Source organism: Bubalus kerabau, chromosome 4, assembly GCF_029407905.1.
Source record: "Bubalus kerabau isolate K-KA32 ecotype Philippines breed swamp buffalo chromosome 4, PCC_UOA_SB_1v2, whole genome shotgun sequence".
NCBI classification, from domain to species: Eukaryota; Metazoa; Chordata; class Mammalia; order Artiodactyla; family Bovidae; genus Bubalus; species Bubalus kerabau.
Genome location: NC_073627.1, coordinates 140700287 through 140726427, shown reverse-complemented (window position 1 = coordinate 140726427; position 26141 = coordinate 140700287). Strand labels below are relative to the sequence as shown.

The window sequence follows — 26141 nt, the reverse complement described above, 5'->3', positions numbered from 1 at the left end:
ACCAATTCATTCGCTTCCTAAGGGGCATAATTTGGGTAGCAGCTGGTGCGGGAGAGAAGAGCCAGTGTCCTCGACCCTGGGTCTGCCCTTTAACCCCAGCCAACACGGGCCTCAGGGGCAGACGGTCCGGGCCAGGTCCGGGCCCTCTGCTGCCTCGGGATCCCTAGAGGCTGCGCTCCGTACCTTTTCTGGTACTCTGCAGGTCAGAGACCCCCTGGGGATTAAAAAAAAAAAAATCGCCGGCCTCCTCCAAAAGTCTTGAGGGCCTCACGGTCTGTTCAACACTCTCTGCCAAGGAGCTCGTTGGCTCCTCTGGGCACGAACCGAGGATGAAGATGGGGGGTGGGTGGTTACTTGAGGTTCTGAGAAATTTACAAAGAGAGTGGGGCTGGGGTAGAAGATTCCAGGTGTTTAGTTTTTGCAGGGATGAAATCACCCATAAAATCTGCATAAAATAGCTGAAACAAGAAGTAAGTTTCATCCTACAAAATTTTCCGCCCACCCTCCTTTCTTCTTTGGACATCTTACTTGGCTTTTACAACAGTCCCGTTCCATAGTTCCATATTTTTATGCCCAATCGCCCTTCACCCTTGCCCTTCTCTTCCAACGACACCAATCCAGAGCCCTGGGGTTGGAGGTGCCACAGTTGACAAAAACCAGAGGTGGGGATTTCACAAGCTTTATGGTCCCCTACCCACACCATCAACCACCCCAATCCTGGCATCCGGGTTTGTGTAATGAGGTTCCGCGCACCCTCTCCCCCTCCGCGTCGGTTTTCAAGCGAATCTTCGCAGTAGAGTCCCTTGCGCTTCCCGAGTGCGTTCGGTCCACTCGGTTAGGTCGCGGTTTGCTCTGGGAGTAGCGTGGAGGCGCAGATCCATAGCTTTCTCAGGAGAGCGGCATTGCTGAAAAGTGCGAGCTTCCTGTCCTCCCAGGCAAACGAGTTGCAAAGGCGCTGTGTCCTCTAGCGGCAAACTCTCGCAGTTCAACTGTGAGCGATCAGCTACACCTAAGGGATCTCGTCGGGAGTCAAGGCGCACTCAGATTTGCGTCCTGAGTGTGTGTTGAGGGGTGGGGTGGGGAAGTCTCCAGAATGAAACCCAGGCTTTAGCCCGGGCCCTCTCGGTAATGAGGCTGGGAGGCCCAGGCACAGCCGCTCGAACTGTGGGGAACAGCTGATTTGTCTCCTCTACGGCAGATGGTCTTTGAGCACAGATTTGCATTCATTGTCTTCAAATCTGTTTTCGCGCTGGTGTTCTAGATTTCAGCAGCAGATCTATGCACAGATCAGAATACAAAAGGAGAAGCCAGAAAATAACACCCAGCCAGGAAGATTTTTTTTTTTTAATAGGCACCGCGAGCTGCCCGGCGTAGTTAAAAAGCCTTCTAGGGTTTCAGCTGTTTGGCGGAGCTTGCCGCCGCCTCCCGGCCCTCAGCCCGCGCGGCCAGCACCGTGGCGACCGCGAGCTTTGGGCAAAGTTTCCGCAACTGCCCCGCTGCCTCCCCGCAGCTCCTCTGCTGGCCCCCGGGGGCTTCGGGAACTGGGGGTGGGGGTGGCGGCGGGAGGGAATGGGGACCGGAGGGAGCTCCCGGGACAAACGCCGGGCAGCTCTCGCACTCAGCCTGCCACGGTCTGTCAGCAATCTCTCATCTGCACCGGGTGCAACTCCGGCTCGCGTCCGCCGGGGGGTATTTTCCTTAGCGCTCAGACCATTTCCCCCGACATCCTATTTATTTGAATAGCACTTGAGCCTTGTTCGTCCCCCTCCCACCACCCTCGACCCCGCTCCGCTTTCATTCATATATCCTTGTCTTTTAACGTGTAAACCGCTCACAAAATGAGTGTCACCAAGTAACTCCAGGAGACTCGAGAGAGCCCGTCCGGGGAACTGGGTTGCTCTCGGGAACGTTTGCACAAAACATTAAGTACATGTGGTCACATTCCGGTTCTTCATAGACCTGCACATAGAACCCAAGCAGCCCTGGGAATGAATATGCCTCCCGCAGGCTACGAAAGTTCGCATTTAGAGAGACAGGCTAGCTGAAGCTTCCAGCTGCCGTTACCAGACTTATCCGGCGCGCACCAGCCGGCAGGGCCGGGCTACCCGACTTCAGGGCAAGACTTGCGGGCCCCTATCACACACACACACACACACACACACACACACCCACACACACACCCCACACACACCACCCCACACACACCACCCCACACACACCACACACACACACACACACACCCCCCACACACACCACCCCACACACACCACACACACACACACCACACCACACACACCACACCACACACACCACACACACACACACACACCACACACACACACCACACACACACACACACACACACACACACACACGGTTCGGGCTAGGACTCAGCGCCCGCAGCTTTCTGTCCCCTTTCACCTCCCGGACTACAGGCAACGCCGAGCGTGGCGCGCGCCGCCTAAGGACGTCGACCAGGCCTGCCCAGCGCCGGCCAATCCCGAGCGTCCATGCAAATGAGGCTCCTAATCGGGCCTCGGCTCCGCCTCCCGCGGCCTGGGGCCGTAGTAACCCATTCATGGGGCAGGCGTGCGGTTGTAACCCGGCTCCGCAGTGTTCGCAGCCACCGCCTCCTCTCGACTCCGGGTCTTCCCCTTCCTTATACTACCGATCCTGTTGGGGATTTTTTTTTTTTTACATTTTTTTTAAATTGGAACGGTGGGGAGGAGCAGGGAGGGGGGGTGGGGGACCAGGAGGAAGGGGAGAGATTAGGCAGCGATCAATCTCCTCCTGTTTCTCCCAGAACAGGTGATGCTTCAAAATTGTGATCACTTTCTGGAGGCAGCGCTGCCACTGGAAGGATGCGAGCGACCTAAGGCGGAGGGCCTGAGGCGGCAGATCTGAACTTGCGAAGGATATAACCCAAACTTTAGCTACATCAGCCCGCACCTCACGCGTGGAAGCAAAGGACAGGTTATCTTTTTTTATTTTCCCCCAAGAGAGACTCAAACTTGAGCACTTGATCCCGTTTCTTGGATTGCTTTTGGAGGAGACGGCTTGGTGGCAACGTTGGGAAAAGCGAGGACAGCGTTGTAACTCATTTTTTTTTTAAAGCGGCAGTAGATAAGACTTTTTAAATGTTTGGGATCCAAGATACTTTAGGAAGAGGACCAGCTCTAAAAGAGAAATCGCTGGGCGCCGAGATGGATTCGGTCAGGTCCTGGGTCCGAAACGTCGGCGTGGTGGACGCCAATGTCGCGGCGCAGAGGTAACGGGACGGCCGCAGAGTGATTCTGCTCGCGATCTCTCGCCTGTTCCCTCTCTCGCTCTCACTGTCTGTCTCCGTGTGTCATCCCCCTCGCTGGTCTCGCTCTCGCTCGTTCTCTCTCCTCCGCATCTGTCGCCCTGGCCCAGCGCGCCAGGGCTCACCCTCCGGCCGGCAGGTCGCTGCTGTTAGGGGAACACTTACCCCTCCACCAACACTCGAGTTTCTGAACTGCCTGGGTTCCCCCGCTCCTTCTCCGCAGACCACTCTTTGGGAGGAAAAATAACAAAGTAGTATCTGATGCTTCTCAGCTTGGTCCCCAGTCCTGGCAGGCGGGCCGGGCCAGGAAAGGAGAGTGAGGACCCAGACCGGCGGCCGCCGGAGGAGAGCCGGCTTCCCGGCTACTCTCGGGTTTCGTCTCGCTCCTTGAGAGCGCCTCTCCTCCCGCATCTTGTCGGGCGATTCCTGGAGGCCTGGAGCCCACGGCCAGATGGCGGCGGCGGCTGGAGGAGCCGGAGAAGCCGGAGCGCGCCTGCCGGGGAAGGCAGATCCGCCGGGCGCCTAGGGAGGGGGCAGGCTGGAGGGTCCGGGCGCAGAAATAAAACAGAGGACCATACGCACAGAGGCGGGGATGAGGAGGGGAGAAGAGACTAAGCAGAAAAGACCAGGAGTAACAGTAGAAGGAACCACAGAGGGAAGAAAGGAGGAAAGGAGACGTGAGGCAAGCGCAGGGATCACAAGCCTCTAGTTATACGACTCCCTGAAGTTGACTTTGTTTTGAGCATCCTTGTGCAGGGGTAGGAAACGCCTTGTCCAGGCTGCCACCCCATGAAGACAATCTGGTTTCCCTCCCGCATCACCACTATGGAGCTGAGATGTGTGGTCTCCACGATCTTGTCTGCGGGAGACAGCTCTTTAACGCCCTGGAGTCCACGAACTTCTTCCCATGACTGCAGCCTCTCTGTCGGCTCTCCTGGCCAACCCTCTCTAAGTCCCGACACCGCGCGGAGAAATGACTCCTGTCCAGGCCAGGACTCCAGGTGTCCCGGTTAGAGCGAAGCGGGCCGCCACCCTTGGAGGAGAGGAAGCCAAAGTCGCTTCGCTCGGGATACCCGGACGGGCGGCAGCTCCCTCCCTTCTGCCTCAGCCCGGGGGCGCCAGTGTCCTGGAGCAGATGGCTCGCCAACGCGGCGGCGGCTTTCCTAGCCGTCTGGGGGACTCGCTGGGCTGCGGGCCGAGGGAAAACAGGCAGGACCGCAGAGCGGGTGCCTCGGCTCTGTCCCTTAGCCGACAACTCAAAAAACACCTCCTCTACTTTCCTCCTTTCCCCGATCCAGTAATTGTTAAAGTTGAAACAGGCAGTCCGATGGGGGATTCTAGTCAAAATCTTACACTCTTCAAAAGAGTGAAAGTACTGTCGCGCCCTGGGGACAGACGCCCGGCGACCCCAGCGCCCCGAGCAGCTACGTCCATCTGCTTGCTCTCCTGGGCGCCGGGTCTCCCGTTAAATGTGATCTGGCGGCCAGTTTGTCTCCGGCCGCGACAGGTCGGCGGGGAGGCGTGTGCACAGACTCAATAGGCTCCAGGGTATCTCCCGGTTCCGCCAACGCGGCTTTCGCGGTCAGCGGGTTTGGCCGGTGACGCCCAGAGATGCGGCTTGAGCCGGGAGACTGTCGGCTCCAGGCGAGGACGCGCTCTGACTCTTAATAACATTTCGGCTTCTCCCAAGTTCAGCAGTTCCAGGGGCGGGGTCCTCAGAACCACGTCGTCCGTGGTGGGCCCCGATCCCTGTACTGGTCAAGGGGGCTTGCGCCCTGCCCCTAGCCCGCGCGCAACTTTTCGGAAGAGCGAGGGAAGCAGGAGGTGAGGCCTCCCCGCAGGATTTGGACTTGGCCTCTATGCTTCCCGTCCGGCCCCCTCAGGGTTCTCGCGCACCGCCTTTCTGAGTGGTTTGGGAGGCGTTGTGGGCAATAGTGCCAGGACAGGTAACTCCAATGAAGATGAAGGAAAAGGGTCACTTCTTTCAAAGTGATGAGGCGCTTAGCCCTTATGCTCCGGGCCCAGCTCCGAATACTGACCCAGTCAGGGTAACTACTTGAGGAACAAGATGGGGGTGGCCCGAGGGGACAAGACTTGGGCCGCTGGGGGTGGAGAGGACCCTCCGGGCTTTGGTCTGCAGTCGGGGTTCCTTGGTCTGTACTAAAGGCTGGAGATTGAGCTCCCCGGAGTGGGATGCCCGCAGGCTGGAACAGCTGTGACTCCTCTAAGGAGTTCCTGCTTCTTAATAGTAATAGAAGAAAAGGGCCAGAAGGGTCCAGAAATCTGGACCGGGGCCACGGACCCTTAACTCTCTGCTATGTTGCCTGGGCCCGTTTGGTAACTTCGTGTCTTTCTCTCTTTCCTCGTGTCCTGTGTCCCCTCCGTATATCTTCATGCACAGCGGCGTAGCCCTGTCCCGGGCCCACTTTGAGAAACAGCCTCCTTCCAACTTGAGGAAATCCAACTTCTTTCACTTCGTCCTGGCTCTCTACGACAGGCAGGGGCAGCCGGTGGAGATCGAGCGCACCGCCTTCGTAGACTTTGTGGAGAACGACAAAGTAAGCGCAGGTCCTCTCTTCCCCTCGCGGGTCTCATAACTACCTCCTTGCAAAGCACTAAAGATCCCATCTGTCACTCCGGAGACTTTTCCGCTCCCATCAGGAGGGATGATAAATCGAGGCTTCTCACCCCCAGCCTCCTAAATCAGTAGGATTTCCCCGCACCTTCTCCCGCCTGCACCTCCCGCAGGGGCGCTGGTGGCTGCTCACCCGACTCCTGGATCGTTAGCAGAGCGTGGTCACGGACTGACCGCGGAGCAGATATCCTTCCGACAAGAGCATACATAATTTAAACATATAGCCAAGGCTGCCGCTGCCCTTCTCCGGGTTATTTATTATTATTATTTTGCACCTGCGATCGCGTCAGGGTGGGTAAGATAGATACAAGGTAGAAACGCACAAAAACCAGTCTTGGCTTGCCGGACTACCCGCCCCAACCTTAGCCTTCTCTTCTACTCAGGTTCCCACAGCAGTGCCAGCCCCCAACCCAGGCCAGGGTGTGGGCGCTGAATTGGAGCTCAGATGAATAGAATGTGGGAGGAAGGGAACACATGTCTTGCCTTCTCTGGGCCTCAGTCCTCAGCTTCCTCAGCTGTACAATTCAAGTTTGGGAGCAGGCTCCTCCTAGGGTTCTTCTTGAACTTGGGCCTGGGTCCCTGAGTTCATTGCCCCAAGCCTCCGGTCCTGGTGGGGCATGGCCAAATGCTGCTCTCCCAAGTGACAGGTCCTTTCCTTTCTGCAGCATCCGATGGGTTAGGTGGGGCCTGTTTAAACGCAGCATGGATATGGTGTTGGGTGGTCCCCAGTCTGGGGGTTGCCTTTCTGAGGACATTTTTAAGGGGCAGGGACAGACTGTTGGAGAGGGTCAAATGCCTGGGAGCCTTGGAAAGTTTTGGAGCGTGGCCAGCGTCCAATGTTCCTGCCCTTTGACCCGGGCCTGGGCAGGGGTCTGTTCAAAGCTGCTGAGTGACCAAGAGAAAGGCTGTGGGAGTTGGGCTAGGGAAGTCCCTTTGCTCTTTTTATCATTTTGAGGGGATGGAAAGCAAGGGTCTCTGTCTTTTCAGGAACAAGGCAATGAGAAGACCAACAACGGCACCCACTACAAGTTACAGCTTCTCTACAGCAACGGTGAGCTCCTTGCGCCCCCTGAGGCGCCCGCGCCGGCCTCTTATAAGGAAGGCAGTTGACCTTGTCCTGGTCTTTGGCAGGCATCCTCCAGGACCAGGGAGAGCAGGGCTTCGGGAAGCTGTCTCCGAGCCAGGGGCAAGGGCGGGTGGTCTCTGAACCCAGGATGGTTCAGCTTGCACTCCGCCCTGGTCCCCCGGCATCGGGACAGGTTTGAGGTGCCCGGGAGGGGCTCCCCAGCGCTCACCTCATGCCCGTCCCATCTCCCTGGCAGGTGTCCGCACGGAGCAGGACCTGTACGTCAGGCTCATTGACTCAGTCACCAAGCAGGTGAGCCTGGCAGTTCACTCCCCTCTTCCCCGCTCCTCGGCTTGCGGGCCCTCTATTCTCCTCCCTCCCCACCCTCCCTGTCTGTCTTTGAGATTTCCTGGGTCACTCTTCACAGCCCCTCCACATCAACTGACACTTTGTCTTCTCTGGAAAAAAGATTTTTTCCCCTCTCTCTCCCTAATTGTCCAGTTTCTTTCTGGTTGGGGAGGCTCTGGGGATGGAAGTAGGCAAACAGAGGGCTGAAGAAGGGAAGGACTTATTGGGAGATTCAGCAGCACCCCCCCCCCCCACAACCACACACAAACATTCCCTTTTGCAACAATTATGTCCTCACTAGGGCAAACTTTTCTGTTGGTATTTTGCTGGAGTTAACCAGGCACAAATCAGGTTCAGTGCGAGCAGCGGGGACTCCTAAAGAAGTGGTGGTTAGAGAGAAGAAACCTGATTCTGTTCTCGCTCTAACGTCCCCTTTTCTTTGTCCCTCCCTGCCGGCGCCTCCTTCTCAGCCCATAGCTTACGAGGGACAAAATAAGAATCCGGAAATGTGCCGAGTTCTCCTGACACACGAAGTTATGTGCAGGTAAGAGCCGTGTTTTCCCGCGGGCTTGACCGGAACGCGGGGCAGGTGAGCAGCTCGGGGCGCGCTGACTCGTCTGCGTCCCCGATGATGACCTTGGCGAGTGGTGGCGTGCTTGGGCGGGCGGCCTCGCCGGGACTTGCTCTTAGGACCGATTGGCTGGATTTCCTCCTTAAAACTCAGGTTCTAGGAAAAAATTGATCGGGACTCGAAAAGGCAACCCAGAACCACCCAGGATTCCACCCCCATGCGTGGCACGGGTTTGCTCCGTGGAAGACCTGCCGTCCAGCGGTCCGCAGAACGCGGGGAGGAGCTGGGCAGGCGCGGGTCGAATTTGGGATGGGGACTTTCCTTGAGCCGGTCGCCGTCCAAGGTCCGCACGGCTCGGTTCCCGCCGGTCCCGCGCATTCTAGGAGTAGATGTCCAGGAGGGGCCACTTGTAGAGTTACCGAGTCAAGGTTTTGGAACGACTCAGTCTGGACAGGCGAGAGAATCGAGCGGTCCATTTTGCGGGTGCTACTCCCTTGTCCCCCAGATGAGGCACCTGCCTGTGATGCAGGAGCGTTTTCTTCTTCCGGGGACGTTTCTTTCCCTAGATTTCCTGAGCCAGGGGAGTTTCTTAGGTCAGGATGAACTACCGGGCAATGGATGGGAGGAACTGGGAGAGAACCTCACCGGGTAGATCCGGGGTCTGGAGCAACAGCTGGATTTTGACGACCGAGTTGTAAAAGGTGCCATCTACCCGGATTCCTACACCATTTCCCATTTTCTTTTCTGAGATCAATTCATTCCATTTTGGGTCCTTTCTTCTGGACCAGAAGAAAAACAATTTTTTAAATAGAAGAAATTCATCTGTACATTTATTCATTCTTTCAACAAATGTATATTGAGTGTCTAATATGTGCTAGTTATGGGGGATCCCACAGCAAAGGAGAAAGGATATAGAAAGGAAAGTCTGGGAAGAAGTGGTTATTTTACTATAAACATTTCAGTGTTTATATCCACACAGGGTTTTCTTCCTCCAAAATCTCTGATTGGAGAGAAAGCCTCAATTCTTTCATACTCTGCTACTGCTTCAGTGAATGTCTTCCAACATCAGCCTTGCTAGCTTTGGGTAATTGCAAGCCATCTGATTTAGTTTGAATTGTTTTATGGGCAGCTCCTGGCAGTCCCGTCTCCCTCCTTACCCAGTCAGGAAGAAACCATTACAATCAGACGTGTTTGTTTTGGTTTTGACCACGTATTAGAAAAACAAACTTTGCCAACTGCAAAGTTCAGCTCTGTCAGTGGCCTCAGCTGAGGGATTGAGGGTTCCCTGCCTGAGTAGTTGGGTGAGGTGTGGGTAAGCAGATCGGTACTCCGTTATCCCAGGGTTCCTTGATAGGTACATTCAGAAAGAAAATACAATTCCAAGGTGAACTTGCATGTGATACCTAGGTTAAATAGTCAGAACGTTTTGATTTGGTTGGCTAATTGAAGGGTGGGTTTTTCTCTTTTAAATTCTTTTTTCTACTTTCAAACATCTTTGTCAGGAGAGATTATCTTCTTACAAAAAAAGAAAACAAAACCCAAGTCTGGCCCATTGTCTGACGAATTATACCTATCGCTTTAAATAATACTTGCACACCCCATCCAGCTGTAGTTCAGGCTGACATTTTTATTTTTAAGCCCAATCAAATCCGCCTCATTTTATGCTGTTTAAGTAGCAGCATCAATTTTTAAAGCCTCTAGTTTAGTCTGCATTAGTAACACAATATAAAAATTTAATGTACTGTAACTTCTCTTCATTTGAGACCTGGGAAGATGCTCTGCTATTTTCTTCCCAAACTAGAATTTAAAACAAATATTAATTATGGGTAAATAAATGATCCATGGAATGGGTATTGTGTCTGTATTTGTGTGTGTGTATGTGTGTATATGTGCGAGCAGTGCACGCGCGCTGGGAGATGAGCTGGAGTGATAGATTTGGATATATCTGAAAGGGAGGATCCCATTCAATCTGTCAGTCAGAGCTGGTTGACTCTGCAATCAGGAAAAAAAGTTCCCTCTCCCACGTTTTGAGTCAGTTATCAGAGTCAGTGATTAAGGAAGGAGTCAGATGAGCCCCATTTCTCAATGGGTACTACACATATAGAGTTTCATATGCATGGTATTTGTGGCATACCTGCAAATTGTCCTGAATGCTTTTGTTCTGTCACCTTTGGTTAACAACAAAAACAAACAAACAAACAAAACAAAAACTCATAAACCGATGTTTTGCTTTTGGGGGGGGGGCAACAAAATAAATCTCTTTTAGGTATAACTTTTCTCTCCCTTCCCCAGTTGTCTCCACTCCTCTCTTCCCTGCTTCAGTTCATTTTGCCAATTATTAGCAAGGAGAAATCTAGTTGTTATGTCGCTGCCAGCCACCCCTGTGCCCTCAATGCTCAGAGGGTTAAAAGATATTATAATTTGAACAGAAGTCGTCTCAAGGCCTACAGCTGGCTAATAACAGAGTTGTATTGAGCCGGAGCAAACCCCACAGCTGTGACTTTTCGCCACAAGGCGCAGGCTAGACGGGGCCCTAATCAGATGGGCCAGCCGGGCAGTGGGGCCAGTGTCTTTATCGGCCAGATGGTGTGAATTTAGACACTTTTGTTATGCAATCGCAGGGAGGAGTTGGGGAGAAGAAAACAAAACAAAAGCTACCATGCTGTGCGCTTATTTGAGTTTGAAATTAGAGACAGATTTTTGAAAGTTGAGGGTTGAATTTTAAAAACGATTTTGGAGGGGAAAGGGCACACTGGCTAAGAGTTTGGCTGACTGGACACTCTATGCCCGAGACTGGCGCTTTTTCCCCTTTGCTTATCCCCTATCTTGATCCCTTTCTGAAAAATGCAGGTAAGATTCAGCCTTGGGATAAAATTTTTCCTATTCCCCACCTCTCATCCCCAACTGGTTTGATTTTTTTTTTTTTTTCTTTTTCCTTCTCCAAAGGTCCCACAAGGAGATAGGGAAGGTAGACGAGGCCTGTGAGCAAGCTGAGAGTATTTCAGGTAAAAGGTTCTCCAAATAAGGACTAGAGTAAAATAAGCCAAACCGTGCCGAGTGAGGAGCGGAGGAAGAGCTTTCATTTTCATTCATTAGGGAAAAAAAAGGAGAACTTTCCCATGGAGTTTAGAGACACAGCCTTAACCTAGTGCAAGTTAAGTTTCCTCTTTGTTTCCCATCTTTTCTTATTTTTCAGTCTTGTTCAGTTTTTTAAAAATACTTTTGGACTTACAGTGACTGGCTTGTTAGAAAATATCCCTAAGAAACCTTTTAATGACAGTGAGTGAACCTGAAGTTGGTCATACAGGCTTTGTGTCTACACCGAAAAGAAGGGAGATTTGAGCTGGTTATCTGAGTAATTCAGGGACCTGGTCCTTCATGTCAACGCCCCATGTCCCTGATCTCAGAGTGATTGTTTGGGGAATGTGAGTTCATGGAAGTCTTATATTCTCTACTTCCCTTTGCTTATGTTACTGTTGCTGGTTTGAGGACTGAATGTCATTTAAGAAACCAAATAAAGAAAAACCAGGACATCTTGATGAGCCGTTTTCTTAAAAAAAAAAAAAAAAAAGAATTAGCTTTGGCTAACCCAGAGAAATTTGATGCAGGTCTCAGATGGGGTGAATACAGTCCACTCCTATAATTTTTTTACCTTCACTATTATAGTCCAACAGCTGAGTGCTTGTTGTATCTTTTCTGAGTGTTAACATTAGAGATTGTACTTAAATATGTTACTGTTGGAAAATGGAAGATTGGACCCTAAAGTTTCTCTGCATTTTTCTTGGAATATCATTTCCTTCTCTGAGTGGATTCCCCACATTGTATTTCGCTGGCACCAGGCTTACATTTTTATCTATTTTTCTTTTCCTCCAGAGAAAGTCCCCACGGAGAGCAGCTGAATTCAGCTGAGCAATTTTGCAAACTTACTTGGCTTCCTCAGAATCACTCCTTCTCAAACTAAATAGATTGGCACATTCCGAATGTGTTCTCTTGTAATTAGATTGTACTTAGACTCACACACAGATTCAGGTTGCGTTGACCTGCTGGTGATGTCAAAGAAGAGTCTCGTTAGAAGGTCTTCAGATACCTAGCATGGATAGGATTTTTGAAATTGTCTTGCTAAGAAAAAAGGGTTTGTTTAGGCCGCAAAGGTATTATTCTGATGATGTAAGCAATAGAAATAATAGAGGTGGGAGACAGGAACTGGGAGGGAGGTGGGGAACAATGATGGGATGGGTAAGGAGTTGGGAAAAGAGACAAGGGTTTTGGGAAGTGGGAGAGCAGCTGGCCAGCATTTTTATTGGTGTTAATCTTGGGATGGGCTTCCCTTGTGGCTCAGCTGGTAAAGAATCCACCTGCAATGCAGGAGACCTGGGTTCGATCTCTGGGTTGGGAAGATCCCCTGGAGAAGGGAAAGGCTACTGGGTTGGAATTTTCAAAGTTAATACTTAATATAATTTCAAAGGCAAAATATTATTTCAGAAAGTTTCAGTGGCAAACGCTAGCATCTAAGAAAGTTGAAACAAGCTTTCTTTTACTTCCTACTAATTTGATTAAATTTCTCCAAGCCTTATCATGCCCATTGGGTGAAAGTTTTTTAAAGCATATCTCACGTATTTTTAACTTTTGGAGAATGGTAGAATTGTTCACTGAAGAATCCACACATCCCTACATATGACGTACAAACTTGAAATGTCTTTTTAAATGTATCTGTTTGTTTATTGATAGTTCTTTAGAGGGTCAGAGAGTACACTGTGGAGAATCAGAAAGCAAATCTAAGACTGGGCTGGTGTTGGGCCTTTGGGTCTTTGCTACCACATGGCTTCATCCTTTTCCTTAATCTGTTGCCACTTTTGAATTGAAGGAATTTCATAGCCTCGTGGACGTCTTAAACCTAGAAGGGACTGTAGATAATCTAGTCCAACACTTTAATTTCATATATCAGGAAGGCCAAGCCCAGAAGGATTAAAGAGATTTGACTACACTCATGCAGCTGACTAATGACAAAGTTGGGTTAGATGTCAGAGCTCCAGTTCCCACTTAGCCAATCCTTCTATTGTGCTGCATCATCTTAAACCATAGAGAGGCTATCACAAGAAGGGCAACACTTACACAAATTTGGTTATTGCTGGTGGTTATGAGATGTATTCTCCAAGTGGTATGGATGATAGTGCTGCTTTTATAAGCCATGTCAAGACTATGTCCTTTACCAACTACTGTGATGGTGGACCATTTGCTTGGATGAGCTGAGAGAGGTATTTAGAAGTCTGTGGTCCTCTAGAGTCTATCATACAGAGTGAAGTCAGAAAGAGAAAAACAAATATCGTAGATTAACGGATATGTGGAATCCAGGAAAATGGTTCAGGTGAGCCTATTTCTAAGGCACGAATAGAGACACAGACGTAGAGAATGGGCATGTGGACGCAGCGGGGAAGGGGAGGGTGGGATGGACTCGGAAAGTAGCATTGACATATGCACACTCCATGCGTAAAATAGATAGCTGGTGGGAAACCACTGTGCAGTGCAGGGAGCTCAGCTAGGCCCTTTGTGAAGACCTAGAGGGGTGGGATGGTGAAGTGGGTTGGGATGGGGAAGTGGGGTGGGAGGGAGGGCCAAGAGGGAGGGGATATATGTATACCTATGACTGATTCACATTATTGTACAGCAGAAACGAACACAACATTATAAAGTTATTATATTCCAATACAAATGATTTAAGAAAAGATTAAAAAAATTGAAGTCTGTGGTCCTGACAAGGAGCAGACAGGCAGTATGGGGATGTGATTTTCCTGTGCTTCTGGCCACCCAGCCTCCCTTGCTCTTTTCATATTTGTTTAGGTCTTCCATGCCTTTTGGAGGGGAGTGTTTTGTTCTCTTTAGGTCCTACTGAGTCCTTCCCATCTCCATCTGTTGTATTTGCTTAGGGCCCCTTCTTTCTCTCTTCATCTCAGATGATCCCACAAGCATTTCTCCAGTGGTACCCAGTACTTTGCCAGATGGTAGAAAGGAAGTCTCGGGAGGCAGAATTTTCAGGATGGGATCTACCACATGCTAAGTTACATTTCTGTTCCAGACCTGGTGAAAATGATTAGAGATATCTTTTTACAGTTCCCTGCTTAATTTTTTTCCCCATTTGACAATGCACACCATAGTTCTGGTAATCTTCCTTCACCTTTAAAAATGATGGAAATGAATGAATAAATGGATGAATGAATGATTATAAAGTACAGTGAGTTCTGTGAAGAAAGTTGTTATGTAACTAAGGTTTATAATAATTCAGGCAGCTACTTGGGGTCTTTTTTTTTTTAATAGCTCTTCCTTTCCCTTATTCCTTCAAGTATTTATTAAGACACAAAGATCTAAAAAATATATATAATAATAAAATCATTCAACATGGAGCTGGAGGTGACCTTCTAGATCTTAAAGTCCAAGTATCCATCATTCAGGTTACAAATAAAGCTCTGGGGAAGGTTGTGATTTGCTGAGAATTACCAGTTTATAAGTCATAGATGGAGAATTTGGATGAATAGTCTTGGGCTTCATGTTTAGTGTTTTTGAACATAGCCATACATTCATGCTCAAGCAGCTGATAGTTAAGCAGCTACCAGGAATGTACTCATTTTTGTGAATGTTCTTAACGTTGTATGCTCACCGTACTTTCTGGATTTTAACATGTTTCATTTACTCTTTTCATTCCTTCCCAACCTACAGTCGGTGTTGCGAAAAGAAAAGTTGTGGCAACCGAAATGAGACTCCTTCAGACCCTGTCATCATCGACAGGTAGGGGGAAAAAGTGATTTTTTTTTTTTAAGCATTTCTGGTTTTCTTTTAGAATCTCAGCTCTGAGTACCGATCACTGGGCTTTGCCATAAGATTGGTTACATGTTACCTTCAAGGCATGGAGCTGGTCTGACACGTGTTTTCTTGTTTTGGTTGGCGTTTCTTGGAAGAAGCCAGAACCTTCCTTTTTGAACAGATGTCTCTATCTTTTCCAGGTTCTCTGACTTCAACCTAATGGGAAACGGTGGTGAAGAATGCCATTTCTCCCACCGGGCAGAAATAGGGTCTCATTTAGTTTTCTAGAAGAGGCAGTGCAGTTTCCTAGAAGAGGCAGTGCACCCGAAGTTACTCGGTCACTTCCTCATCACTCTCTGTGATTGCTGTTGGGCTTGAAGACTGTCAAATTAAATTATGGTTTGGGGATGATGACAAGCTTTCTGTTGCACAGGGGGAGGTTCCTTTCTACCACAGAGGGTTGCATTCCAGGTCCTATGTTATGTTCAGAGTGGAAAAGATTCTTTGGGACAAGATGCTAATTCATTGAAATGTGATTTCGGCCTCCTCGGCTGTATGTTTTTGTGATTGGAACCAGAACTTACAAACCAGTGAAGAAATACCAAATTAACTTCCAGCAATCATGTAATTTTTAAGAAATCCCATATTCCCACCCCTAATTTTTTCTCTTTCGTTAAAAAACGGAAGAATTCCCTCTTGCTTCTTTCTTTGGGTTTTTGTGTTTCTAGACAGGTCCTGAAATGGATTGGAGCGGCCGCAGTCTCTAAAGTTGTTATTCCAATATTCCAACAAATTCTCAGTTGGGAGAATGGAACCTCTGGCATTCTTCCCAGAAAGCCAGCTTGCTTTCTTTGTGGAAAGTATAGCATAGCCCTAGGAATGAGGAGGCTGGAATTCTGATCCTATCCTAGCTTCTGACCTTGGACACAGCACTCAACATCTCTGATCAGTGGTGTCACAGAGGGTATAGAGTTGGAGGGTATGGCTTGCTGTTGGACATTGCAGAAGGTTGCTAAAATATACATGGCAGTTTTGCAATATTCCCTGAGATGCTGCGAGGAAGATGACAGTCAAATAGGAAATGTTTGCTGGATGTATAGAGCGCCTTCACCATCTTAGGAAGTTTAAGTGAGACCCATTTGAGGGAGTTCTTTGGAATTCCTTTAGTTTTTCTGAAAGCAAATAGAAGCTTAAAATTAATAAGTTGTAGGAACTCTGTGGGACCAGCTGTCTTCCTCGTTTGATCGGTGAAAAGGCTGAACTCAGGAATGGTGATGTGACTTGCCCACGGTTACACATCTGGTTGGAGTGAAGCTGGTGCTGGGACACAGCTGTCCTCACTTCTGGCCTGTGATGCTCTTATTGCCACAACCCTTTCCTCCCAGCACTCTCTGTCCCAGTTTATACAATCACACGTAATATAATTTCCCAGGCTTCCTTGGTGGCTCAGTGGTAAAGAACCCACCTGCTAATGCAGAAGACGCAGGTTTGATCCCTGGGTTGGGAAGATTCTCTGGAGAAGGAAATGGAAACCTATGCAACCTGCTTCAGTATTCTTGGAATCTTCATTAGATTCTTGTCTAATTGCTCTTGACTGTTCTGGGCTTCCCTTTGCCTTCTTCTCTTCATTTGTGGAAGGGAGAAGGTATGAAGGCAGAAATCCCTTGGAGAGAGGAGCCTGGGGGGCTACAGTCCATAGAGTTGAATAAGAGTCAGACACGACTTAGTGACTAAATAACAACACAACATTTCCCAGCTTCCAGTATACCCTGGGGTGCTCTGGAGGATATGAAGCCTATGAGAGCAGTGTAGACACGGATCTAGTCCTTTCCAGCATGTTCACTGAGTTCACTTACCTTTGTCTAGTCCTTTTTTTAAAACCAACTTTAGCTCCTCTTTCAGGAGGTATTCTAACCTCATGGTTGTGATATCTTTTCTTCTAATAAACACCCCAAAAACCAGCTTTAGAAATGTTTGCAAACCCATAAATGCCTACCTGCACCTTACATCTCATTAGCACACATTCTAAAGACTCTGCATTTAGTAGCAGTCCTTTCTCTAAGAAACTATGTATAGCCCGAATGCAAGGAGAAAGAAATATGCTATGTTTTCTTCCCATGTAATACACATGTTAATGTACATAGGCTTTTGACATCTATGGAGAGAAAAAATTTTCAGGTTATGTGCCTTCATTGTTTGTGCTAGAACACTTTAAATTCTTCTGAGAAGGTGGAAATTGTATTTTAGCTGTGTCTTAAGGAGCTTTATGTGACGGTGGCATTTATTTTTATTAGCTGGTGCACAATTAAACAGCCTGACGATGTCTCTGCATCGCTTGTAATATGTGTTATTTCTGAAATGTTGTGCATCTGCATGTGGAAACATACATACCAAAGGGTGCTATAAATTGACCAGGGATCAGGTTTTTTTTTTTAAAGAACTCATTTTGTTATAAACAGATGCATTTGTTCGGCTTCCTCATCAGAGGGCTTTTGTTTGAAGATACTGCTTGTTCCTTTATCGGAATCTTGTCTTTTTGTTCCTGACTGTCTTTGGGGCTTCCCTCTGCCTCCTTCCTTTCATTTGTGGAAGGGGAAGAGGATTGAAGGCAGGCTTCCCTTTGCCAGAGGTGGGATGGGTGGCTTGTGTTATCAAGCAGTGCCTCTGGTCCCTGGGTTCAACACCTGCCACCTTAGAGATGTTTAGATAACCCAGGAGCTAAGGGGTTGAGATAACCCAACAGGTGCTAAGTAGTCTATTTTGGATTTCCTCTGAGTAAATATAGAACTCTCTTCTTTGCCCTTGTTCTTATACACTGACTAATTATCTCTTCCTCCTTCTCATTCCATCTAACCAGATGCAGTTAATTTACACTATCTTTGAATTTCTCACACAACAGCCACGTTCCACTCTGACTCTAGGGAAGCCGGTTTATTCCCTTGAAATTGTGCAAGTTGGCGAGGGGGAAGGGACCCTTCAAGACTGGTTCCCAAACTTTTCACCACCAGGGACCCCTTTTATTGTTTTCTTTGCAGAACCAGGTTCTGCAAGATTTTGCCTGTCAAGCTGCAATGAACAAGTCATAATCCAGCTGTAATTTAATTTTTATTACTTGAAGATGTACAACAGAACGGGAAGGAAAAATCTCATCCCAGAAATGCCCTTGATCTCGGGACTTTCCTGGCAGTTCAGTGGTTAAGACTCCATGCTTCCACTGCAGGGGGTAGGGGTTTGATCTGTGGTCAGAGACTAAGATCCTGCAAGCCTAGTGATATAGCCAAAAATAAAGAAATAATTTTTTTAAATGTCCTTAATCTCATCATTGGAGAAGGCGATGGCACCCCACTCCAGTACTCTTGCCTGGACAATCCCATGGACAGAGGAGCCAGGTAGGTGACAGTCCATGGAGTCGAGAAGAGTGGGACACGACTGAGTGACTTCACTTTCACTTTTCACTTTCATGCATTGGAGAAGGAAATGGCAACCCACTCCAGTGTTCTTGCCTGGAGAATCCCAGGGATGGGGGAGCCTGGTGGGCTGCCGTCTATGGGATCGCACTGAGTCGGACACGACTGAAGCGATTTAGCAGCAGCAGCAATCTCATCAATAGCCAATCAGAGTTTCTGATTGGGACGAGAGCTGCTAGTAATACCACGCTAACTTGATAGACTGCCAGCTCAAACATGAAACAACCTGACTTTTCACTTAGCCCCACTTGACCACGTCCTGGGCAGACAGTCCATTTCTAATAGGCTATTTGAAATACGACAGATAGCTTCCTCAACCTCATGGCCCCTTAACTGAAAATCGTTGGATTTTTACAATGGGGCATCCCCATCAGAGACTGTGTTCTCCGTTTCCTAAGACCTGGGAATTTTTTTTTCCCTGCCTATGTGACTGCCATCCTTTATCTCCCTAGAAACATAAATTTAATTCTTATTTTCAGTTGTCTTTTAAGCATGCTTTTGTGAATTCTTGGGCAGCCACACTCCTTTTCAAAAAGCCAAGCCAACATACAGCCCAGTAGGACTTGCTGCTAAATCACAGGTCCCCAGCGGAGCCGTCCTTCTGTGTAGAAACATGTGCACAGCGTGGCAGTAGCGTTTATTCATTTTGAGTATAAAAATCTAAAGTTTCTATCTGAAAAAAAAAAAAAAAAAACCTCAACAGAACAAAACAAAACAAAGTCAACAATGAAAACATATTCCCTACTGAGGTCTTCAGGGTACACCTTGTCCATAAAGATCTCTGTGTGGTAAATAAAAATAAAAAGACTCACACTGATTTACATTTTGGGGTTTCAGATGGTGGAGGTGGTTTAGTTGCTAAGTCATGTTTGACTCTTGTGACCCCATGGACTGTAGCCCACGAGGCTCCTCTGTCCATGGAATTCTCCAGGCAAGAATACTGGAGTGGGTAGCCATTGCCTTCTCCAGGGGATCTTCCCGATCCATGGATCGAACCCTGATCTCTGGTGTTGTAGGTGGATTCTTTACTGTCTGAGCCACAGGGAAGATCGAACCCTGGTCTCCTGTGTTGCAGGCGGATTCTTTACTGTCTGAGCCATGGGGAAGCCCTTGGTGGTCCATGGAAAGAGGATTTTAGGGATATTCTCACTGACTTGGGAGAAGGAGAAAGAGTGTTTATTGTTCTTGTTCTTGTAGCCTCATGAAAAGTCAGATGAGAGGAGAAGACAAGGGTTCTTTTTGGATATTTGTAGGCTGCCTCTGCCCATGATATTTTCTGTTAAAAGGGCAGCTCCAACCTATTTCTCACATGATAAATATCCCAATGTTTTGTCTTTGGATCTTGGTCTTCTATATTTATGAACTCTGCTTCTGCTTCCAGAAGGACCATTGTAAATTTTGATGATTTTTGTTTATTTTTCAAGAAGCCAAGCAAACATCAGAATAACCTTCATTCAAAAGGTTTATGCAAAAGGATCTGGTATTTATTTGCTCATGAGTGGTTTTTCGGATATTATCGTCCTTTAAAAATTAAAAAAAAATTATGGTAAAATATATATAACATAAAATTGACTGTCTTAACCATTTAAAAATGTATGGTTTAGAGGTATTAAGTGCATTCACCTTGCTGTGTAACCATCACCACCATACATTTACAGAAATCTTTTCATCTTCCCAAATGGAAACTCTGTACTGATTAAATCCTGATTCTGCCTCTCCCCTCTCCCACTGACTCCCATAGGTACTTAATATAATAGTTTACTTATCCTTTTCTCACTGGCTGATTTCACAGAATCATATCCTTAGGCTTCCTTCATGTTGTGACTTATGTAAACATTTCTTTCTTTTTAAAGACTGAGTAATATTCCGTTGTGTGGTGATGCTACATTTTATTTATCTGTCCATGGACACATGGCTTGCTTCAACCTTTTGGCTCTTGTGAATAATATTGCCATGAACATGCTTGTACAAATATCTCTGTGAGTCTCTGTTTTTAATTCTTTTGGAAACATATCCAAAAGTTCAACTGGTACATCATGTGATAAAGAACTGTCATGCCAGGTCCATATTGGTTACATCATTTTACATTCCCAGACGCAATGCACAAAGGTTTCCATTTCTGCCACATCTCCACATCACTTGTTATTTGCTTGTTTAGTTTTGTTTTGTGTTTTGATAGTTGCCATCCTAATGGCTATGAATTTTTTTTCTTTTTTCTTTCTAAGTGATCCTTTCTCCTGCCACCATCTTGGTAGCCATCTTCATCTGCTGCTCTCCCTATGGTCCAGGCTTCTCGTTTGCCTTTTCCTTGCCAACTGGCACATGCTCTTCCTGCTTCTCTATGCCTCACCGACTACCTCATTCACTGGAGAAGTGTCTGGATCCTCTTTCCTCTGGGCTGTATTTGTTATTCCTCTATCCATGTATCACTGAACGCTGCAAAGTGTTATTGTTATTCCAGCTCTCAGAGAATACCTTTTGGAAGTAAAGCCCTTATTGACCCTCCATGCATGCTAGAGGGTGTTGCCATAATTCTGAACACTGGAGTTTTTCTTTCAGTTAATTTATCAAATGAAACTCCATACTCATCTATTCTTGATTTGTGATATAGATTCTACTTTTAACCTCACTGTCTCTTTCAGCATAGAAACAGTACTTTTAAAAAAATTATTAAAAAATTAATAGTTGCTTTACAATGTTGTGTTAGTTTCTACTGTTAGTTTCTACTTCCTGACAGGCTCCTCTGTCCATGGAATTCTCCAGGCAAGAATACTGAAGTTGGTAGCCATTCCCTTCTCCAGGGGATCTTCCTGACCCAGAGATCGAACCCATGTCTCCTGCATTAGCAGGCAGATTCTTTACTGCTGAGCCACCAGAGAAGCCCAGATCACTGGCCTCTGAAGTATCATTGAGCTTTGAGACTGTACAAGTCACATTCAGTGGTGTGACAGGTTTGATGGACTATTGGTCCTCAGAGAGACAGCATGGTTTAGCAGGAATGGTTCAGGACTAGGATCAGAACACCTGCTCTGACCCCAGATCATTTAGTAACTTAGCTGTCTAATGTCACAGAGGTCATGAGCTGCCTCCCTAAGCCTCAGTTTCCCTATCTGTAAAATGAAGTGCTGTGGATTAATGGATGACCTTTACATTAACTTCCAGCTCTAAACCCTCTGCTTCTAGCCAAGGCCCAGATTTGGGTGTCAGACATGCTAATTCATCCTCCTCGCTCATCAATAATTTACAGGAGCTCTTCACATGTGCCATCTCTGCACAGACTCCTCATCACCACGGTAGCGGAGTCCAGTGCTGTGAGGAGTCTACGAAATCGTGGCCCTCAGTTCTTTTTTTAACAGTGAAATTCCATTCCCTCTGAGAGGTTTAGATTTTCTCACTAAAAAACACAGATTATTTAACCAAAGTGAAACATCATTCTTTTATATTCTTCTTCCTTTGTTTTCTAGTAAAACCTTTGCTAGTTTCTTGGCCGTTTTGGGGAGATGCAGGTAGGAGAAAGACTCCTTTACTTTCTGGTGTAGAAAAACATCCCTTTGGATTGAAACACTTCACTAGATGACAATATGAGCCAAGTGGTAAACAAGAAACAGGGTTTCCTTTGAGAAAGTCATTCTCCTTCTCCTGATTAAAGAGCTGAAAAGTTATGATATTCATTTCTGTAGTTGGGTTAGTGGTTTTTTTTTTTTTAATTAATTTTATTTAAAATTTTCCTCCCCAAACTCCCCTCTCATCGAGGCTGCCCCATAACACTAAGCAGAGTTCCCTGTGCTGTTCAGTAGGACCATGTTGGTTATCCACTTTAAATATAGCAGTGTGTATATGTCCATCCAAAACTCCCTATCCCTTCCCCCCATCCTTCCCCACTAGTAACCATGAGCTCATTCTTGAAGTCCTTGAGTCTGTTTTTGCTTTGTAAGTAAATTCATTTGTATCATTTATTTTTATATTCCACATATAAAGAATGCCATACAGTATTTCTCTTTCTCTGTCTGACTTACTTTACTCAGAATGACAATCTCCAAGTTCATCCATGTTGCTGCAAATGGTATTGGTTCATTCTTTTTAATGACTGAGTACTGTTCCACTGTTTATCTGTACCACATCCTTTTTTATTCATTCCTCTGGGTTTTTAAGAATTATACTGACTCCACTTGACTGACCAGTCTTCCTAGACTTCAGAACTTCAGCATTTGACACAAACTAGGCTGGACGTCTATACACTGATTCACTCCCTTGTTCATTCATTTACTGACTTTTTTTCTGTAGTTCAGTTATTAAGCAAATATTTGTGAATCCCTGGCTCTAAGACACCATCAGGGAATACGACAGGCATGATTCTACTCTCATGGACTGACAGTTTAAATAATCACACAGAGAGAAATATATTTACAAACTGTAAAACTGCTCTAAACACTAGGTGAGTGGGTACAAGAGAGGTTTCAACTTTTCAGTCCCATCATTTATTTCTCCAAAAATCAACGTGGAATCAAGATATTTGTTCCATCACACAGGCTTGAATATGCCCCATCGTCTCCCTTTGCACACATCTGTCCTGGCTGGAACCCCCACCCCCAACTTTCTGCCAATATAAATCTGATCCCCTTTTTAAGACCTCATTCAGATTCTACATTTCCAAAGATATCAATTCTTGTAGTCAAAGTCTTTTCCCTTGATATGTGTCACATAACCTCGCTCTTGTTAGGATGTATGATATTGTTCTCTCTTTCCCTGTGTGGGCTTGCCTTACATTTCCAACTATATTGTAATTCTTGGATGTCAGACACCATATGTCTCTGAAGCCTTGACTCTCATATCATTAGCTCTGTGATAGTGTTAATAGTATTGCCTCTCCCGTTGAGTTGTTTGTTGTGTTAAATCATCAATGTGTGTATGGTGCCCATATAGTGCATGATGGAAGAGAATCTTTTAAAAAAAAGTCAAAATAATTATTAGCCTTGGTCTCTCAGTGTCTAACCAGTGGTGCGGATACTACAGACACTCAGTAAATATTCATTGGCAGATTAATCTCTGACTGCCGGACATCAGAGAGTTGAATCACTGAGTCTTTTGCCAGTTTCTATAGGACCTTTCTTGTAAGCACTTGTATTTGACAATCACTTAGCAATCTCCCCCTTCAATGACCGAGTGGTACAAAACAATGCCAAGAACAGATCACTCAGGTTGTAAGGCAGAATGAATCATTCAGTAGATATTTATCGAGGGCCTGTCATGCCATGGACTTTGCAGGGTGCTCTTAGGGAATACTAAGATTGAATAGACACACAGCTTTACTGTCAGGAGCTTACAGTTCAGAATGAAAAATAAAAGATGTACAGAAATAACCATGATACAATGTGAGATGTGAAAAGTGCCACAGAAGAGGGAGAGATAAAACTCTAGAAGATCCGAAGTGGGGAAATGAATTTCATCTAGGCAGTGGTAGAGGGGCTAAGAGTTGTAACTTGGACATATGCAGTTGAGGTCAAAAGGGATTCTAGGAGAAGGGAAGTACATAGGAAAAGGCATGTAGAAAGGAAAGAATTTCTTAAATCTGTTTATAGTTTTAGAAGTGCATAGATATGAGTAGAAGGGGATAGGAGGGGCAGTTGGAAAGATTATTTGGGTCCAGATCACCGAAGACCTTACATGCCTTTACACAAGCACTTTGACATTGTTGTGTTGGCAGCAGGAGGATAGCAAAGGATTCTGACTAGTGCAGTGTCATGGTCAGGTGGGTATTTTGGAGAGGGAACTTAGAGGATTCATTGAGAGTGCATGGAGAATGAATGTAGAGGAAACTGTGAGAAATATGTTAACAGTAGTTTACAAATGCATTTCTTCTTGTGGCTCTTTGGGAATTTATATGTTTACCTGCCAAAGCCTGGGCATTATTTCCATCACCCTAACTCAGGGATGGAGGTCCTGGGACTCGCAAGTTCAATGCTCTAGGCCTGGCATGAGGAACTAGCGAAGTTGGAAGAGCATGCATGTTTTTACTCCCAGGAATAAAGATGTGTTTGCCTCTCTGGTCCCCAAAAGATTTCCATCAGGAATTGGGAAGATGGGCACAAGCTTCAAATTTTGTGAAATAAAACATCCCGGTTTCTGCTTTGTTTCTTTCAACTTCTTCTGGGCATGTATTCCTTCTTCCATCCGCAGCAGCAGTTGGGAGTCAGTTTTTCTCTACCAGATATCAGGCACGGAGGCAAAAGGCCCATTTTTCTCACCTCTCTACAACCCGCTTCCCCTCCCCCAGTACACCCACCACTGCAAAGCTTTTGCTGATGTTGCCACTTGTCCCCATGAGTACGCGTCCTTTGTTCACTGGGAAGCTCAGATCCTTTGCAAAGAACTGCTGTTGTACCATCTGGCAATCTGTGAATTTTTTAGTAGTCTGGATGCTTGTAAGAAAGCAGAATTTTGGAAGGCCAGACTTGAACCATTTATAAGTAACGCAGAGGCCCAGCTGGGTGTATGGGGTTATTCAGAACAGATAGTGGTATATTTCAGCTTCCAGCTTCTTCTTCAGAAAATCATGTGAGGTGATTAAATAGCAGATTTGGCAGGAAGGAGGTGAGTCCGGGAATGGAAAAATAGTACTTTGAAATTGTGCTATGTTGGAAATAAGAAATAGACGTTTGTAAGAAAGATACCTTTTCCCAAAGTTGTCTGGCTGGCTTTGAGGAGAACAAAGGACCCGAAACTTAGGAAAGATGGAGAGGACTACACGTTCACTCAGAGAGAACTTTCTAGAACTTCTACTTATTTGCTTTCTCTTTGAGCAAACAGGTCTGGGTAAGTTTTTCTGGGTCTCTTTTTTGACCCAGCCAAGGGGTTATCAGACCCAGTGTCTGGAAAATAGGACACATATCCCAAGGAGATGAAAAGGTTATTGACCACAGATGATTTTAAAATTTAAATCTTGTATGTGTGTGCTTAGTCATGTCTGACTAAGCAACCCCACGGACCTGCCAGACTTCTCTGTCTGTGGGATTTCCCAGGTAAGAATACTGGAGTGGGTTGCCATTTCCTTCTCCAGGGGATCTTCCTGACTCAGGGATCAAACCCAGGTCTCCTGCGTTGCAGGAGGTTGTTTACCATGTAAGCCACCAGGGAAGCCCTTTCAGATTTAGGGTTCTACTTACTAGGGCTTGACCACATTCTTTGTTGATTGAAATCGTATAAGATTTTTTTCTTTGTGGCTCTGTTCTGTTCTGTGCAGTGACCTAGAGTTGCTCTGGAGGAGCCACTTGATCTAAAAGGAAAGTGGTTGAGTGACAAGATGCTCAAAACACATTAGGCAGCCTAGACTCAAGTCTATAGGGAGTCAGCTTCTTATCAGTCTGGACCAGGTAATTAATGGAGGGATTGTTCTCCAGAAAGTTTCTCCTCTAAACTTAACTTGTCCTAGCCCCTCAAGACTACCAGGGAACCAGAGCTGGTGAGAAACATGGCAGCTGCTTCCATCTAAGAGGAGCTTTCGAGAAGGAAGTAAGGGAGAAATTCCTACTCTCACTGAAATCATGGCAGGAATGGAGGAATTTGGAGGGATGGAACCATTGGATTCAGGCCAGGACTGTGGGGTTAACACCTCCTTCCTGTCCCCCCCCCCCACGCTGTACAGCATGTGAGCATCTTCCCTGGTGGCGCAGATGGTAAAGAATCTGCCTGCAATGTGGGATACCCAGGTTTGATCCCTGGGTTGGGAAGATCCCCTGGAGAAGGGCATGGCTACCCATCCAGTATTCTTGCCTGGAGAATCCCATGGACAGAAGAGCCTGGCAGGCTACAGTCCACGGGGTGGCAAAGAGTTGGACAGGACTGAGTGACTCTCACTGTTACTGCCATTGTGCACTACATGGGATCTTAGTTCCCTGACCAGGGATCGAAACTTCTCCCCCGCGTAGAAAGCACAGAATCTTAACCACTGGACCACC

At 46.8% G+C, this 26141-nt stretch overlaps 1 protein-coding gene across 1 annotated transcript in view; it reads left to right on the top strand.

Moving 5' to 3' along the window:
* The first annotated feature begins 2744 nt into the window (after positions 1 to 2744).
* EBF2 (EBF transcription factor 2) overlaps positions 2745 to 26141 on the top strand; it is a 221448-nt gene continuing 198051 nt past the window's right edge. Inside the window, exons 1-6 of the mRNA XM_055578771.1 lie at positions 2745 to 3268; positions 5706 to 5862; positions 6927 to 6990; positions 7262 to 7317; positions 7824 to 7897; positions 14636 to 14704. Of these exons, the coding sequence (XP_055434746.1) occupies positions 3138 to 3268; positions 5706 to 5862; positions 6927 to 6990; positions 7262 to 7317; positions 7824 to 7897; positions 14636 to 14704 (551 nt within the window). The 5' untranslated portion in view covers positions 2745 to 3137. The remainder of the gene's footprint in view (positions 3269 to 5705; positions 5863 to 6926; positions 6991 to 7261; positions 7318 to 7823; positions 7898 to 14635; positions 14705 to 26141) is intronic.